The 19,891-nt window shown below is 35.7% G+C and overlaps 1 protein-coding gene across 2 annotated transcripts in view; it reads left to right on the forward strand.

Annotated features, from left to right (window-relative positions):
• Positions 1-11,194, forward strand: part of GUCY1B1 (guanylate cyclase 1 soluble subunit beta 1) — a 41,574-nt gene extending 30,380 nt beyond the window's left edge. For both annotated transcript variants that reach the window (XM_081077273.1, XM_081077274.1), the window contains exons 8-14: positions 924-1,057; positions 3,532-3,729; positions 6,408-6,645; positions 7,642-7,782; positions 8,302-8,456; positions 8,794-8,920; positions 10,012-11,194. In XM_081077273.1, the coding sequence (XP_080933399.1) occupies positions 924-1,057; positions 3,532-3,729; positions 6,408-6,645; positions 7,642-7,782; positions 8,302-8,456; positions 8,794-8,920; positions 10,012-10,035 (1,017 nt within the window). In that variant the 3' untranslated portion in view covers positions 10,036-11,194. The remainder of the gene's footprint in view (positions 1-923; positions 1,058-3,531; positions 3,730-6,407; positions 6,646-7,641; positions 7,783-8,301; positions 8,457-8,793; positions 8,921-10,011) is intronic.
• Positions 11,195-19,891: the final 8,697 nt, after the last annotated feature.

A 19,891-nucleotide genomic window follows, 5' to 3' on the forward strand; every position in this document is an offset into this window, starting at 1 on the left:
ACTGTGATATTCTATAAGATGGAGGAGGTATAGTGAAATCAAAGCCAAACCTCAAAGGGAGTCCTATTTCAAAGGCAATATTATTATTTTTGGTTTGCCTGAGGCACAATGGAACTCTGTCATCTAATCAGAATTAACAAAAGTAACTATTGAGAATGCCTTGATGGCACAGCCCATTGTTACATATTAAACCAACATTTTTTACTTCCTGTACAGCTACAACGTCCCATTTTAGAAATCAGAGCTGATACAGATATTGTTTTTAAAGAAAAACTTCATTCACTTTCTTAAAGTGTCCAATATTCTTGGTGCTATTCTTGTGGGAAAGCAAAAGTGATAAAATATTCATTCAGTTGATAATTTATGTAGTACCCAGATCTCACAGTTTCTGTCTTTGGGATTGATACACAAATATGTTCTAGAGTACACATCATTCCTACAACCCTCCCAAAGGTCTTACATACACATACTTATATATTTGGAACTAACTACTGCTCTACAAATGCTGGGGTGGGGAGTTGGTTTATTCTTTGATGAAGCTTGGTGTTATATGTTGTAGTCATACTGGACAATCAGAAATAAGATTCATTGATGCTTTAAATAAATATGTTAACAGTACTACAACTACGCTTTCTGGGTTCAAAGGAGATAGTCAAGTCACTTTTCTGCAGTGATTGTAAGGGAGCTACTATGCTTATTCCCTGGCCAAATTCTCGTGAAATGCCTTCCCCTGTTCTAACTGGTACACTTATTCTCCCTTATGGTTTGGTGGGAATGTTATATATTCATGTTATATGTTATATCCATGTATTCATGTTATGTATATATGGTGGGAAGTAAAGTATGCATGTCCTTCTTTTTGCTGAATTGTTAGGTAGGAAGATAGGTGCTAGTTATTAATGGTTATGTCTTGCCTTTTCAAGGAAGGATTGTTGGATGTAGAGAAATTAGAGTGTGAGGATGAACTGACTGGGACAGAGATCAGCTGTTTACGTCTCAAGGGTCAAATGATCTACTTACCTGAAGCAGATAGCATACTTTTTCTGTGTTCACCAAGGTAATGATTTTTAGATTAATTACAATGGTTATAGGTACGAAGGAATTCAGTAACATTTTATTCAATCGTGTCTATATATTCTAAAGTGTAATTAGATTTTACAAGTCTTCTCCTATACCTCTCTATAACAAGCTTAATGTCATTTAACATTTGTAATAAACTCAGAAGAAAGCATGCATTCTATTTTATTTGCCATGTCTTGAACTATTTGCTGAATGTTTGTGCCATTAGATCATGTTATACCTAATCTGCAGTTAGCTAATTTTATAGCCTTGTACCTTCCAAAGAGGCATCCTGTAGAAAAGCAATTCTGAAAGCATCTAATTTGGTGGCATAATTACACAGGTACAGCTGGCACCAAATGACTTTTTAAATTATTTCTGGATTTCAGCTATTTTGTATTAAAAAATATTTAGCTGTTTCAATCAGAGTACACTATACAAAATACATTATTAAATTGAAATTTACGTTATTTGCAATTAACAGCAGAGGGGAGTAAAACTGTAAGTTGGTGTTGTTCCAATTTGACAAAGCATTTTAACAAAAGATGCATGAGAATTCAGAATACAAAAAATATATCAAAATTTGCTTTAGAATAATAGAAGATAACTGTGGAACTTGTTGTTAAATGATTTTTTGTATATTTTTAACTTTATATAACCAAAATGTTTACACATTATTTAATAACATCCTCGAGAAAGCATGTTTTGGTGACCTATTGACTCAAAATTTAATTTAAAGTCTACTTTGATTATTTTTCATTTAAAATTACCATCAAAATTTCTGAAAAATCTAATGAACTTTGTAACAACTTCCTTTAATATTATTAATACAGTATTAAGTCTGTATAAGATTAGTGATGACTTTTTTCCTAAGAATATATATCATGAAAATAAAAGAGACATGATTAAGGAATATAAACTTACTTTTTTGTTAATAACCTCCATTGGTCAATTATATCTTCATCTGCCATCAAGAAGTGTTTTTTTCTTTTGCCTCTTTCCAAGTAGAGCTTTAGTATAATCACAGCTTCTCAATAGGGACAATTTCTGTTTATGGCGATAAAGCTTTCTTCGGAAACAGAAACAGAAAATTTGAAGTCTGTTTGTTAATTACTATATGCAGAAATTCGTCACATAGTGACACATTTGCAGATTGTCATGTGGTACCAATCCATGTGTGTAGAAAGATTTGTACTCACGTTTAAAAAAAAAAAAAAAAAAGGAGGTCAACTAAAAGCATTTTCATTTGAAAAATAATTTCAAGATGATAAGTTTAGATTTAGAAAAATATTAATACTATATTAAAATAATAATTTTTAGAAGAATGAGATATAATTTAAGTTTTCTAACTGAATATGAGCATTTTTATTTTAAGTCTATAATCTTTTGTTCTCTGCTCATGGGCAGGTCTTGTATACCACTTGGCAGACAATCTGGCCTCTTTCCAGAGGGTTCTATTTCTGCAAGTGAGCTTTAACTTACATATGCATTTTAACAAAATGTAAGGTGACAATGTGCTTCATTAGTCAACTCTTTGATCATTTTATTTTTCTATGTCGGTATGCTAATTTTTGCTTTGATTTATGGATTTTTCCATTGAGAATATATTATAGAGAGACATTTCATTACTCCAAAATTCTTCAATTAAATCTCAACTCAACTAGGTCATTTTAGAAAAATGATTATTGTGAAGACCCAGAACTAATTACTTTGCATTTAAAAAAATCATACCAATAATATAGCTGTCAGGCATTTTCGCCAAAGAATAAATTTTTCAAAAGCAACTTTTTACTTATCAGAGCTTCGCTGAGTCGATAAGCATTATTATATTGTTCGAAAAATGGCTTAAGTTGCAAAGATGCATGAAATTTAGAAAGTTTAAGTATTGTTTCGAATAAATGAGAAAGATCTGTCAAAGAAAATAGAAGAAATTAGAACCAGAAGTAAGAATAGTATACAAATATATGTCAGAAAGTCGTAAAGACATAAAATGCTTATTGAAGATGGATTGTAAACTTTTAATCTTCATGTTTAGAGGGAAAAGCAACCAGTTGCAGGAGTCATGGAATTCATAAGGCAGAAATGAACTCAAAAGAAACACAATTGTCTCTGTTAAAGAGAGTAAAGATAAATTTTTATTCATCTCTTGATAATGAGGAAAAACTAATGAAGCACAGCCTTGTGTTAAACACCTGAGCAGGCTTCATATTCTACCTTATCTTTCAATTTAGGCTGATGGCATCAGAAAATGCAATTTGGCAAAAACGCATTTTAGATTCATGGCTCTTTGATAGATTTTTAAATCTCTAAAAGAACGGAGTCACAGTCTTCACTTCAAATTTTATTTTCTTCAGCCTGAGAAGCTTTGGAATGGTAGGAGATGGTAGGATTATATTCCCTGACAGTAATCACGGTTGGTGTTGTCATGTGGACAAGTTGGACTGATGTCACCTCATCTCTCTGTGCGAACAGTGTGATGAATCTGGACGATTTGACAAGGAGAGGCCTGTATCTAAGTGACATCCCCCTGCACGATGCCACGCGCGATCTCGTTCTTTTGGGAGAACAATTCAGAGAGGAATACAAACTGACTCAAGAACTGGAAATCCTGACAGACAGGCTGCAGCTCACGTTAAGAGCCCTGGAAGATGAAAAGAAAAAGACAGACACGTAAGTATGTAAGCTTGTGGTTAAAGAAGGGCACAATTGTCAGGCATCGTCTCTTGTGACTATACTATAGTGAAGATTGACAATCAGACTGAAAAGTTATGGATGCCATTGTATTCTGGAATAGTAGATTAACTCTTCCATAGCACTTAAAATAAAATTGTGCATACAGACATAAATCAGTCTTAATGGTAGTGGGAATGTGTCTTCTATTTTTGCAAACTGAACTGAAGGAATATATGCCAATACATCTCTCTGAAAATCATTAGGCATATACATGCCTAATGTATACATCTCTCTTGAAAATGCATCAAGTCCAACTATCCATTCATTAATTCATTCATTCCTGTACACAAGAAATATGTACCGAGCACAGCTCTGTGTGCCAGAGGTTGGCCAAGTGCTGAGGGTTACACTGAGCACTGAACTTAGGGTTGGCCATTATATTTGAAAATATTTCTTTTCTTGGACTCTGAGTTATTTTAGGGCTCGGCTGGTATGAATCTGACAAATGGTAATGTCGTCTGTAATGACAACAATTATATCTGTAAAGACAAACATTAGCAAAAAACATCAAAACATAAAACTATTGTTTTGCTATGAGAAGTAGATCAAATTATGAAATATTGGGCAAGTAACATTAAAGATAATGCTGCATTTTCAAGTAATTCATTGAAACAAATACACACTGTGTATACTACTTGGCCTTGCTTGCATATATTAAAAGGACTAAGTCACTGACACTCATAAGATATTTTACCCAGGGTCTTGTGTGTTCATTTTTCACATTTATATTATAGGAAGTTATCTTGTTGGAGAATTGAACTGATCTGCTTTACTTCCAGAAGGGATGTGCTTTACTTCCACTCTAGTTGAACACTCAGAATAGTGGTAATAGCATTATTCTCTATACTTTTCTTGCACTGACACATACAGAGCTGCCCATGGATGGATGCTATGCCCACACAGAAACACATCAGTTAACTATTTAATAGCATAGATACACATTTTAAGAAAGGAAAAAACTGTATTATAATTACACTGATGGTAAAAACTTTGAGCACCTCTTGTAATTGCAGAAGTCAAACATGACTTCGTGACTTGTATTTGTCTTTTGTTATCAGTATATATTGAGTATTACAATTTTAATACAGCTTTTTCCTTTCTTAAAATGTGTATACAGTTTCTTGGCACTCTCCGTATATTTTTCAATCAAACCTTATTGTGGTTTGAGGAGGACCTTCTGGGGAAGGTAGAAGTGCTGGGAAAACAATGGTATCCAATGTCCTGGGATCTCCCCTGAGGCCGAGATCGCCCCTGCTTCCAGCCTCCAAAAGTATTCATAGCTTTTTCATTCACTTGTTTTGGTCTTTGTATACTGAAGCTGAAAGCTGTGTTTAGTTTCTTTTGACCACTTAACAATCCTCATGGTCCTAAATGGACTCTTTTAATCTATCCAGGTATTTTTCAAATTTCAGAAAATATATGGGGCAAGCAGCTGAAATTCCTCCCACTGCTTGAAAAACAACTCAAACTGTATGTTGTATTGGGATGTGTTCCAACTTTATCCATGAACAATACCGCATTTTGTGGAGCTTGTAAGATAGTACTTAGGACACAGGTCAAAGTTATATGGGTTTGTAAGTTACTCATGGTCCTGTTCTGACTGCTACGTTAGAAAACCACCTAGGTTATGTTTTGTTTGTAGATACTTGTTTACCAAGATGATTTAATTATAAACCATTCACTATTGATTTTCTTTTGTGCTCAGGAGTTCTGTTCACATTTTAAAATTCAAATATAGCTTTAAAATATTTTATAAATTGTTTAAAAGTTAAAAATGAAAGTATGGGGAAATTCCACTAAAGTTAGGAAAAATAACGAGAGCTCGGCTTTATCTGCACATTAACTTTCTCTGGCTATAGAGAGGAAAAAAGGAGGAGGCATCATTTGTTTCTCTAAGCCCTGATGCCAAGAGCCCTTAGGTCTCCCTTTTTCTTCTTCTCTTCCCGTAAATCCATCAGTAGCCATCCTTATCCTGTTGCGTTTATCACACGTGTCCCCTCAGGACGATCCCTGATTCCATTGTAGTAGTCTCAGTGTTGCCTATAGAGGGAAATCTTTTCTTGTCTAGACGAATTTCCCTCCGTCTTACTAGTTTCTTCCACAGAAGAGTGAAGCATGCATGAGACTGGAGAGAAATCTGCTTCTTTCAATACTACTTTGCAACAATTGGGATACATTTCTTACTCCTGAGAAATAACTATGCTCCTGACATTGTGCTGTTTATATACAGTATTTTAAGTGCTGGTAATGACGACTTCCATATCGTGATAGCATAACAGGAGGGTCAGATTACAGGACTACCAATCCAAACTTTGACTTCCTGTTGCAGTCCTTTGTCTATATGTTTGTTTCACTTATTTTGATTTGCTATGAATTGGTTTGGCCTTGAGGACGTTTTATGTGATTAAAACATACAAATGATTTATATTGTCGATATGTCTTATTTTTCACTTATTAGTATGGCTAATATTTACTACTAGTTTTAAAAGGCATCCTATAAAAATCCAGGCCTTTACAGTACGAATGACATTGATGTTCTCGGAAATGGCCAGGTGAAGCACTACAACTATTCCCAGCATTTCTTACCATGACTTTTTCCGAATCCCGCCGGATAGGTTGCTGTACTCTGTCCTTCCTCCATCCGTGGCCAATGAACTGAGACACAAGCGTCCAGTGCCTGCAAAAAGATATGACAATGTGACCATCCTCTTCAGTGGCATTGTGGGCTTCAATGCTTTCTGCAGCAAGCATGCGTCTGGAGAAGGGGCCATGAAGATTGTAAACCTCCTCAATGACCTCTATACCAGATTTGACACCCTGACTGATTCCCGGAAAAATCCATTTGTTTATAAGGCAAGTCCTGACCACCAGGTAATACAGTGCCGTTCGGACGCCTCCCTCCAGAGGCACTGCAGTCAGCGTTCTCTGGCTGGAGTTTCGGTATATAGGAAGACCCCCATGTATTCAACATTTATCACTATCTTAAAGATCCACTTGTTCTAAAAGATTCTCTTCCTTGTAACCAAGAGGAATGGAGCAGATGACGCCCTAGTTGAAGTGAAATGTTCAGCAGCTTTTTTTGCACTTACATTCACGCATCTGTGCTGGTTGTTATCACACATAATATAAACATGGCATTCAATTTAGTGCTCTGTAAGAGACGTGCTTACTGAAATACATAAATGCTTTGCACGGTAAAGAAGTCGTGGATCATGAGAAAGGGGCTGGGATTTTAGATAACATCAACTTGAAGATAAACATTTACAAAGCATTTCTGCCTTTGGTTTCAATTAGAAAAAAAACATATAATATTGCAAAAATGAAGTCAGTGGAATATTGCTTCATAAAGGAAAGAATGTTAACTAAACCATCTCCAGGCATCTGGAATAATATAAGTGCCACAAGAACTGTTTATTTTATAGTCGTTTTTCCGAGGTACAGTGTAACGCTTGGTGAGGACATCATAAAAATAAATGGTTAATGACCATGATAAATCATTGAACTTCAGCAGTGGCTCTTGTGCCATGAAAGCATCACTGTTTTAGGGCGAAACAAGGCAAGACATTGTTCTACTGAATTAGAAGGCTATCTGAGGTGAGAAACTAGAACTTACAAGACGAAAAAGAACACTATGTCTGTATCTGCCTGTAATCAAAGACCTCAAGAGCCATGTGTGTAAATTTCAAATGTTTACAAGGTTTCATCTTGGAGTTGAAAGCCTTACAATTTTTAGAGAATTAAGGGAGAAGATAGTTTAAAGTTACTGAAAGCCCTGGACAAATATTTTTGTATAGGGGCAGCAAATGAAATAGTCTTGTTTATGCTAACCAACATCTAAATATGTGTTAGGTGGAGACCGTTGGTGATAAGTATATGACAGTGAGTGGTTTACCAGAACCATGCATCCACCACGCACGATCCATTTGCCACCTGGCCTTGGACATGATGGAAATTGCTGGTCAAGTTCAAGTAGATGGTGCATCTGTTCAGGTTAGTAAATAAAGTAGATATAATAATAGTGGTAGTAGACCTCTGTGGACAATTGATTCATCTTCTTGACCAAACAGTCATTAATTATGTATAGGAAGTGCATCTTCTTAAGAAACATTGCAATATTTTATTGAGCCCGTTTTATTGCATTCTTTCACGGAGACAGCAAATCTCTCCACCTACCGAAATCAGCTAGTCTGTTTCACGTACCGAAAGTCATGAGAATGAGATGAAACCTCCTATTCTTTCTGGTTTATTTAAAAAACATCTCTTTCTTATGTCTCATGTAAGTTGCCAGATTCACATCTTTGAAATCTTCAGACTTTAGGAAAGGAATATTTCTCTTAGAAAACAGATTTTGTGAAGGTTTTGATTTTGTCTGTAATATATACTTGGAGTTTTTCTCGAGAATTCTTATGATTTTTATATGATGACTCTACATTATTCTGTAATATACAATAAGCCCATATTAGTGTACTAGCGATTGACATTATTAAAGCAAAACTTTGATTTCTGCAGATAACAATAGGGATACATACTGGTGAGGTAGTTACAGGTGTCATTGGACAGAGGATGCCTCGGTATTGTCTTTTTGGAAACACTGTCAACCTCACAAGCAGAACAGAAACCACTGGAGAAAAAGGAAAAATAAATGTGTCTGAATATACATACCGGTAAGAGAACATGTTTTGGTATTTATTGATTTGCACGGAAAATGTCTGTTTGCCTGTGGTGTCACTGAATTTTGTTACCTTGACGCAGTTAACCACCCCTGCCCTCAGGATTGTTTATTTTTTATTTGAGAAGATTTTGTCATTATTGACACTGTGAAAGATTCCACAGCATCTTAGGAATTCCTGAGATGTCCATTGTGCCTAAAACCATGAGTTACCTGTCAATACAATGTTAGTGTCTCTCTGGGCTGTGTTGATTTATCTTTCGTACATGTCGCTTTCTCCATGCACCCATTGCCCGTACATCTCTCCCCACTCCCTGTCCCCTGACTCTCAGATGTCTCATGACGCCAGAAAATTCAGACCCACAGTTCCAGCTGGAGCACAGAGGCCCAGTGTCCATGAAGGGCAAGAAAGAGCCAATGCAAGTTTGGTTTCTATCCAGAAAAAATGCAGGAACAGAGGTATGATCAATCAAAGCCTACTTCTTTTCTTCAAGACAATCTATACATATGAGAGCTAAATCATAATCATTGAAAATGTTTCATTGGAAAAGCATTCTTGCTTACAGAAATGAACGCTTAAGTAAAGCCGCAGAAATACTGCACAATTAATGAGCCAGTTCTTAGCGGATACTTTATGGTTGCCAGCTTTTGTCCACTCATGAAATTTGAACCAAAAACACTAGCTGGAGAAAGCCTGTGTTTTTGTTCTCCCTCCATAATCTGGCCCAAACTCAGCTGAGGCAAGTGGCCTATAAGGGACTCCCCTGGCTTTCAGCCCTCAGCTCCATCAGGTGTTCTGCGATCACCATTAGCATTTCTTCACCATGAAGCTTCAGATCCTTTGAAGGGCCAAACTATCTTCCTGTGAAGTGTTTGGGGATCTTTGGAAGTCCTGGTCCATTGTGTGTTTTTCCTAGAGAAAAGAGTGATTTATAATTTCCCAGAACCCAAGTGATTCTGTGGAGAAGCTTTAGGTTCATGCTAGTACTTATGATGGTTATACTCCAGCCAGAACCCACGTGCTCCCGCAGATCTCAGAACATCAGGGCTCCAAACCGGAACCCTGTGACTGAGTGCCTGAGGGCTTGTATACACAGGTCATGCCCAGCCTTTTCCCACTCACAATGTGTTGGGTCAACAACAACTTTGACACTTTGTTCCCCTATTGATGTGTTGATTCTTTAGAGAGTGTGAGACTACTTGATTATATTTTTTGCCTGTATGCATACCATTCCCTAAAAATGCTGTTACAGTATAACAAATCCCAAAAGGAATGGAATGCCAAGTTTTAAAATATTTATCTTCATTCAGCTGTTTTAACTTTCAATAATTTACTTATGGGTTTGGCACGCTTACTAATGTTCTTCAGATAAACTGTATGTCAAGTGTTGGTCATTTTAGTTGGGTGGCCCTGTTTCAAGCAGTTACAGTGGGAGTAATTTAGAAAGACTAGATATAAATGCAGATCACAGTCTTATAGGAAAAAATTGAGAGTAGTACAAGCTTTATTATCGCTGAAAATTAATCCCTTGTTTCTTCTACTTTTTAAGGAAATAAAGCAAGATGATAACTGAATCTTGGACTGTGGCAGGAAGGAGACTGAGATTAGGTTCTGGTTATCCTCTAACACACAGCAAGGCAAGCAATTGTTACCTATGGATACAGACTTTTGCTTCATCCTTTTCAATTATCCCAAGCTTTTCTCCTAGGTATATCTTTCACTATTCATTATTCAACTTTAGCTCTGCTTTTGATTCTTTACAAGGTTTAATATAGTATCTAAAGTTTGGCTTTAGATGTGGATGATATGCGCTTCATGTGTCTTAAAATCTACTACAAACATTACCTAACACGGTAATTAGCAAGTAGTAGGCACCCAATAAATATTTGTTGAATTGAATTAAATGAAATGGAACAGTATTTGGCCGTGTGCATACAGACCATGGTTTACCAAATCTGTTTCGTGTTCCATATATACGTATGCATATGTATATTTTAATGACTATAACATATAGCAAACTTTATATTGTCTTGGTGTATATCGTTATAGAAATGATTTTCTAAAGAAGTGAATTCTAAGTTTTAGGGGAAAACGTGATTTATTTTCAGACTCCCATGCTAAGAAAATAGTGACTATTTTGAAGTGTGCTAATTTCCCTTCAGAAATGCAGAATTCACATTTCTGTGATAAAGATATTTGGTTGCTCATTCACATCATGTGGCAATTATAATTCCTCTAAAATGCTATCATTTTTGTTGTATCCCTTGTATTAAATCTCATTAACTACATGCAGCTGTTACAGCAAGCGGCACTGTTCCCCATTTAGCTATCACATCAGCTTGGGATCCACGAGAGGGACTAACCACATCCTAGAATAAAGCTGGAAGCACTGTGGGGACATTCTGTTAATCAGAGTGGACTTCCATTCCCAGAAATGAGCTGCTTTTTCTTAGCTTAGAAGAATGTGATTATATCCAGGGCATCATGTTTGGAAAACTTAGTTTAAACTAATTTCGACATAGAATGCATTCCCATTGGAATAATTGGCCTGTTGTTCTTAAATGTCTCTGATAATTTATTAATATCTCTCTTTATAAAATATAGTGCCACTACTTTTGTGTAAAAATGTTTGTCTTTAACTTTAGTGTTTCATATCAACACATCAATATATATGTATAAATGTTCCATGTTAATGTGTAAAACAATCTGCAATAAATTATTTTTTCCACTTATCTCTAGACAGTTTTTACTTCAACAAAATGATATGTTGTCATTTTATTAATGCTAAATACATTTTAAGATTTTACCTGATCAACATTTAAGTTAATTTCAATTCACTGCTATTATAAAGTTTAATGGCTCCCCTTAGACAAGCATATCCTCAAATACTATTTTTAATACCAACAAAATGACAGAAACAAGTCTAGACTGGGGGTGGGGAGGTACACAGATGAATAATGCAATGACATCAGCTCTTGAAGTCCTCACAATCTTTTAAGGGTGAAAGATTACATATACATATAATAAAAATGTGGTATTTGTAGTGATAAGACATATTTAAGATACAGAAAGAATACTTAGAGAATGAGAGACGAGAGGACAGGGTAGGGTGGGAATAGGAGGAGATAGGGAGGCCAGTTGGGTTTTATGATGGTCTAGTTGAAAGATGAATTAAAATCATGGAAGCAAAGACCTGTATCTCTTCTAGTAATCTACACTCAGTGTCTCCATTTCTCTCCTGTTTAATCCTCCTATGCAGTGTGTTCTCTGTACATTGAGCTTGCTTTGCCTAAGGTCATCTTCCTAATTTCTAAATTCAGTGAACACTAATCATTTGATTGGCCCTGATAATTACTTTATGGAATCTTCTTAAAAAGTTATTATTGTTCTCTTTTTACTGTTTCTGTGAAATTATTTCCCAATCACTTTTTGGTGATCATTGTAAAACACAAAGAAACGTTAAAGATTTGTACAGGGTACAACCACACACCTACTACATAGATTCTACAATTATTAAAAATTTGCTGTATTCTGACAATTTTATTTTCTAGCTTTCTGGAGTCTGTTGGATTCTTTTTTTATTATTATTGAGATACAATTCAGATACTATAAAATTCACTCTTTTAAGGTGTACAATTCAGTAGTTTTAGTATATTCATAAGGTTGTATAACCATTTAATTGCAGAATATTTTTCATTACTTCAATAAGACATATGTAACCATTAGCAGTCACTCCCAATTAACCTTTTCTCTCAGCTCCTACCAACCATTAATCTACTTTCTGTCTCTAAGGATTTGCCTATTCTGAGCATTTCATATTGTGACGTTGTAATTTATAATAAGAAATACATATTTGATTTTCCTCTCAGTCCTAGTTTCTGGCATAAGCTTCTTAGACCTCTGGAATTTCCTAAGTGATGAGAGCAACAAAGGTTTCTTTTCTTATGTTAATAGTGGCTTTTGGATTGCACCTAAGGATGGGGGCCTGTTTCCAGTGTGATCAGAGGGTTGGAACTTTCAGTTCCTCCCACCCCCCACCTCAGACTTCCTGGGAGGTGAGAGGGGCTAGAGATGGAATTCGTTAGCACTGGCCAGCGATTTAATCACTCATACTAGTGTAAGGAGCCTCTATAAAAGCCCGAAAGGACTGGGTTGGAGAGCACCCGGATTGGTGAATTGTGGAGAAGCAAGGATTGTGGTGTTCTTGGAAAGGGCATTGAAGCTCTGTATCTTTTGTCCATACCTTGCTCTATGCATCTCTTCCATCTGGCTGTTCCTGAGCTATATTTTTCTTATAATAAAACAGTAATCTAGTAAGTACAATATTTCTCTGAGTTTGTGTGCTGCTAGCAAATTAATGGAATGCGAAGAGGGGGTTGTGGGAACCTTGAATCTATAACCATTTGATCAGAAGCACAGGTGACAACCTGGATTTGCAATTGGCCTCTGAAGTGGGTGCAGAATTCTTAAAGGGGAAAAAAATTACTTATCTGCCTACCTCTAAGTATGTTTTTCTTTTTGCCGCCCTTACTAATGGCTTTTGGGACCTCTGGAGGGTGGCAGAGAATGCTGTTTAGAATCAAAGTCTGGAAAAGAACCGAGAAGAACACAGGGTCTCTCAGAGAAGTTCATTTCACCATCTTGGTTCCCAAATGACTGTCACTTCCTGTGTTCAACCTTGAATTCATCTCTCCCACCAGCCCTTAGGTTCAAAGGTATGTCATAAAAATAATTATTTGTACCTTACTATGACCATTTATGTAACATGGAATTTCTTTACACATATCTTGTTCCGAATTTCACCCAAATATTTCCTGCAACTTCTGTAGGAAGCTGTGTAAACTTGTTAAAACAGGCAATTTGTAATAGAAGCTGTTTGTATAGAATTATTATAGGCAAACTAAGTTGTGTCTAATTCATGTTAAAAGCTATCAAATACAAATAAGAAAGTACTGTTATTTACAAGGAGAAAATTGGAGAACCTTTTACTTTACATCGATAAAACGTGTTTAAATGATTCTTTCTTGCTACTTCTCCTGTATTAGAGAGGGGAAATATAGGGCAGATTAAAAAAACAAAACAAACCATCACAGAAAACACTGGACAGAGAGTCAAGGACCTGAGTCCAGTTCTGGCAAGGCCAGCCCTGCAGTTTTGACAAGTCATTTACTTTCTTAGGATTCAGTTTCTTACTCTGTAAAAAAAGGAGCTAGACAAAATGATAGCTGAAGTTTATCCTTGCTCCAAAATTCCATCATTTCTTAGGTAAAAATTCCAGTGTAGTGATGCTATGACTTTGGCCCGGCCTTTTTGGGAATACTTAGAAAGACAATCTAAACTCTTAATAGTGCTCTCTTTAATAATCTAGGAACACTGAAATACTCATAGATCAACTGAGGGATTTTAAAGCTAACCTCTAAGAAATAAACAAACCTGAGGCAAACACCTGGTAAGGACTTTTGACTCTAAGCCAAAATCAGAATGACTAATCAAGGTTATAATCAAGTTTATAAGAGTATTAAAGTATGTGTTTCTATTAAAAATTGGCCCTATAGTATTTATCTAATTATGTCTCCTAAGTTCAAAGTCCGTAATAAAAGAGTTGTGTTTTTGATTCTCTAATAATAAGGGGAGAAAATGTACCTCTATTTTAAATAGTCATCCTTTTGAATAGAAAATAACATCTCAAACAATTAAAGACAGAAAGTATCAGTGAGTGTTACATAGAGAATTTTTTAAATTATTGCTAGTGACATTTATTGCCCATTTTGTAATAACAAACCACCGCCCTTTAAAAAAAGAAATCCATAGCCAAGACATGGGAACAATCTAAGTGTCCATCGATGGCTGAATGGATAAAAATGTGGTACACACACACACATGCACACACACACACACACACACACACACACACACAAACAATGGAGTATTATTCGGCCTTTAAAAAGAAGGAAATGCTGCTATTTGTGACAACATGGATGGACTTTGAGGGTATTACGTTAAGTGAAATAAGTCAGACACAGATAGACAAATATTGCATGATCTCACTTATGTGTAGAATCTGACAGCTGAAGTCATAGAATCTAAGACAGTTGAACTCATAAAGAGTAGAAGCATGGTTACTAGGGGGCAAGGGTTGGAGGAAATGGGGAGATTTTGGTTAAAGAGTACAAGCTTTCAGTTATACGATGAATGAGTTCTGGAGTCCTAATGTACAGCGAGATGACGATAGCTAATCATAGTGATACACTTGAAATTTGCTAAAAGGGTAAAATTTAAATGTTCTTACCACACACACAAAAAGGTAAATGTGTGAAGTGATAGCTAGGTTAATTAGATTCATTGTGGCAATCATTTCACAATGTATATGTCAAATTTCACAATATATATGTCAAAACATCATATTGCACATCTTAAATATGTGCAATTTTTATTTGTCATTTATATCACAGTAAAGCTGAGGAAAATTATTTTAATAACAAAAATAAATTTAAAGAAATCTGTAAATACATTTGTGGGGTTTTTTTGCACCACATGAAGAAACTTGAATATAATTGATATATATCCATGCAATCATAAAGTTCTGGACAACCACAACACGAAGACCTGACATTGTAATCACACACAGTTTTGAATGTATTAGTACAAATAACAATCAAGAGGATTTCAGTTGTTTTTGTGTAAATATCATTGCAGTACAAGGCCTAGGCTGAGCCAGCTGTTGATTCCTCTTCTCCTGGGCAACTGGGACTCTGTGTGGGAGGGGTCGGTGGTCCTGGAGGAGTGAGGAGTTTGTATCCTGGAATCTGAGACAAGGTGAAGGCGGGGCCTGAAGAAAGTATCAGTCTCAGGAAGTAAGTAGAATTAAAATTTAGGATCTGACAAGAAAGCCTCGTGGTCTGTCAAAAGAAGCCAGTAACTCAGAGAGTTAGAGGCAGGAAAGATTTGGGAGTTTAGTATGTCTGGAGTCCAAAGCCTTTTGCAGGGTGTCAGTTTGTGTGTGCAGTGATGTTTTTGGTACATATTTTTTCAATGATTTTATATCCTCAATTTTAAGTTTACAACAGGATATTACATAATGAGGTGGTTGTAATTCCTTGATGTATTAGAATAACTATGTTTTCCTCCAAAGCACAGTATTTTTTTTGTCTTTTTAGAAAATTAGCATGGTTGAATAGAAATGTAATGTCAGACATAAAAATGAGTCACATATGGCATGTGAAATTTTAAATTAAAAAATGTCTAGTAGACATAGTTAAAAAAATAGAAACAGGTGAAATTAATTTTAAAAATTTATTTAACCCAATATGCCTAAAAGGCTGTGATTTCTACATGTAATCCATATAAAAATTATTAATAAATCATTTTGCATTCTTTATTTCATTCTAAGACTTTGAAATCCAGTGTATATTTTATACTTGCAGTACATCTCAATTCAGGCTAGTGTTAACAGATAAACTAAGAGTTGATTTGAATAAAAAAATCCTCTTAAGAGTTTATTTGAGCAGAAATCCATTCCAATCGGGCAGCACCGTACTAGGAATAGTTCCACCAACAGGAGCTGGGAGAGAGACTTTTATCGAGTAAGAAAAGTATTGATTAGCTATAGTTTAAAGCCTTGTTGGCTGTTTGTGATTATTTATCCTTAGGTTTCAGTATCATAACTTTGAAGCATTTACAGTCTTAGATTTGGGGTTGTTTATCGACACTGCCACAGCATCAGAGCCATATCAGTCTAATGGCCTTCTTGTTTAATTAATTTAACATCATCCACTTTTCTAGTGTTCAATGTTCACGTGAAGCTATTGCCACAATTAGGCAGTCCAGGTCTAGATATACAGGAAATTGATTAGATCGTACGTAAAAAATGAATAGTCATCTTACATTTTTGATTGTTTTGTTTCCTCCTTGTCAGCACATTGAGTCATACCTTGTTGTTCCTAAAAAAGGAAAACAACAACAACAACAACACGTATCTGAATAATTGAAGGTGAAAGTGGCCATTGGATAAACAAAAGTGTTTATTCATTTTAATTTATAATGTCTAGTTTTGAATAGAACATTTCTTTTACACTTAAACACTATGTGCTAAAACATAATGTAGATGGTGATAAGAAGAGTAATAAAGGAAAATGAGTTCTCAGGGATTTTTAGAAAAAAATATTTAAGAAAAAAGGAATTAGACCTATTTTTTATAAGTTACTAACATTAGCAACTTCATGTTGTGAGATGATAAAGGACTTTATATTTTCACCTGACAATTCTTTTGCATTTTTTCACAAGAAGTAATTATAAAGCTTTAGGCAGCACCTATTATCTTTGACAAAGCTAAGACTATTTATAAGGCTTTAACTCATCATTCAGTTGCCACCCACATTCCATTTCTCCTTTATTTGTATTCTTGCTAAAAGTTGTTCTTTCCTTGTAGACCCAACCTACTATTTTTGCACTTGACAAGAATTTATTAAAGTATTAACTAAAAAAGAATTATGCAAAAGATGGCTGCTAGAAGTTTTGTGCACTTGTGTACAAATGAACAATTTTTACTTGATTTATTGTTAACAAAATGTCCTAGAACTGTATGAACTCTTCAGATTGTACTGGGAGGAAATGTTCCTACCATACTGAGTACATGCCCTTCTCTGTGAGTTTCCCAAATGTTGTTTTGAATTTATCAACTTCTGAGATTTGAAATACTTTCATACTCTTAAATACAGCTCTTTGCCTTTGTTGACATGTAAAGACCTTTCAAAAAAGGACTTCCTTTAAAAATAGTGTTAACACTATAATAAAAGTTACAAAACTCCTTTTTAAAAATGTGCATTTCCTTAAATGTTGTACTGCATTGTAACTGCTAATGGAATTTAGTGGGCATGAAAAGCTTGAGATAAGGGGTGATCAGAACCCCTGTTGCCTCTCAAACTCACAGCAAAACCTATGGCACCAGATGGCAATAGGAGAACATCACCAAAGTCATCTAGTGCCCCCACGCGCCCAACATTCTTTCAAACATTTTGCATGTGCTTAATCCTTGCAGCAACCTATTGAGTAAATACTCTTATTATCACGTCCATTTTACATAAAAGGTAAACTGCAGCACATAAAGTTTGGGTAAGTTGCCAAAAGTCAGAGTGTGAGTGGAAGAGCCCGTAACTAACTATACATGCAATGAGTGCCAGAGCCTATGGTTTCAACACCAGCATGGTCTGAGCTCTCAGATTCTGGGAGAGCAAAGTAGCTGGCAAGTGGTGAGTTTTTGTGAGTGTTTTATTAGATGACTGTGTGTTAAGTAATAAAGTTCAAGTTGGACAAATGGTCAAGGAGTATAAAGACGATATGGTTTTGCCCCTAAATCTTACCACAAACACTGAAGAGCAGGATTTGGAGGCCTGGGGCACAGGAAAGGGGCAAAAACAGGTGTAGAGAAGGAGAACATGATAAAACTTGATGTGGATCACAGGCAGCAATCATAAGGCAAGAAGAAGACAACCCATATGCTATGTAGTAGGAGAAGTGTCATGATAGTAATTGGGTAAACTGGTAATCTACCATGTTTCCCCGAAAATAAGACCTAGCCAGACCATCAGCTCTAAGGCGTCTTTTGGAGCAAAAATTAATACAAGACCCTATATTATATTATATTACGTGATGTTACGTGATGTTACGTTACGTTATGTTATGTTATGTTACGTTATGACCCGGTCTTCTATTATAGTAAAATAAGACCAGGTCTTATATTAATCTTTGCTCCAAAAGATGCATTAGAGCTGATGGTCTGGCTAGGTCTTATTTTCGGGGAAACACGGTGAGAATAGAAGGCTTATATGCTGCCTGAAAACCAGATTGGCTCTTGAGTTTTCAGGTTGCAGGACTGATCAATTCCAATAGTGAGCTCCAATGGGTTATAGAAGTAAGGAAAGGATGTCATTGACTGTATCCTTCCCGTAAGGCATCAGCTAAAAGTGCTGGCTCCCTGAATAGGAGAAAATCCTCTGTAAAGCTGGTTAACCTCACTCTCCTTCACCCTGCTTCCATTAACTAGCATTTTCATTTTATTTATGAGGGTTGCTCACCAAGGTAAGGTTTTAAAAAATGTTTCTTTCTAAGGTTTCTAACAAGGTCTCCCAGAAATATAGAAGAAATGTCCCTGATTTCCCATCCTAAATTAGGTCTATGTTTCCATTGTACCTGGGCATAACCAATTGCCATTCTTCTATCTACTGTAATTCTGATGACTTGTCTTCTTGTCAAATTGACCTATATGTACTCATATTAACTCATTAGTCCCCACAGCTCAACAGATACCTAGAATTAAACTATCCCATAATTTTAGTTAGGAGATTCCTTTTACTATAAAATAGTGTTTGAGTACTTAAAAATAACTCACTGTGTTACTCTTCACTTAGTGTAACAGAAAATTTTCTTTTTCTCAAAATATGCTCAGGGAACAACACTGTATATGCATTTTTAGTATTTTCCCCATCATATATATATATATATATATATATATATATATATATATATATATATATTGTTTAAAAATGACAGTTTTGTATCCTTCCCTTTTTGTTCAATATCATATGTAAGAATTTTTCTGCATCTTTAATTTTTTTCATAGAATGGATATATACTGATTGTTTAAAATTTCATCTTGTGGATGGACAATGATTTTCTCAACCAGATTAGCATAGCCAGGCATCAGCACTCAGTTAGAAGCTGGATGGACTGAGTAGCAAGATCCAGTTCATTTTTCTCATGTATGTCAGTTACTATGATGAAGTGGGACCTACCTGTTCATTCAACACATATTAATTGAGCTCACATGATTTGCTAGATTCTGGTCTGAGAGCATGAGTTCAATCAATGACAAATGGATAAGAGTTCCTTTTCCCCTAGGAGCCTACATTTTAGGAGCAGAGGGAGACAGGCAATAAACTATAATTTTAATAAAAAAGTAAATTAAATGACAGAAGTTGATGTACTCTATGGGATAAAGACAAAGAATAGAATAAGGGTGATCAGGAGGGCAAGAATGGGAGTGAGGTTACTTGCCATTTGAAAATGAAAGTCCATGTTGGCCTCAAAGAGAGGAACATAAGCAAATAGTATTTGAATGGTGACAGGAAATTGTGCAAATTTTTGAAAGAAGAGCAGCCAGGGAGGGCACTGACCATGCTTAGATCTATGGTAGGGTCAAGTGACACGCATTTCGGAAACCAAAAGTGTAGTGGCCTGGGAGCAACTAGGCCTTGTAGCACTGTCTAGTTTCCTTAGCTATGAGAACAAAACAATGTATGTCTCGGGGAATCTGAAACAATTCACAGTTATTCCTTAACTCCATGTAATAGACAGATATTTAAAATACTCAACATGCATTGCTACCCTGAAGCATGAAAACTTTGTTTTTTGCCACTGCTTGTTGCCATCTC

This window comes from Rhinolophus hipposideros (genome assembly GCF_964194185.1).
Source record: "Rhinolophus hipposideros genome assembly, chromosome: 16".
NCBI classification, from domain to species: Eukaryota; Metazoa; Chordata; class Mammalia; order Chiroptera; family Rhinolophidae; genus Rhinolophus; species Rhinolophus hipposideros.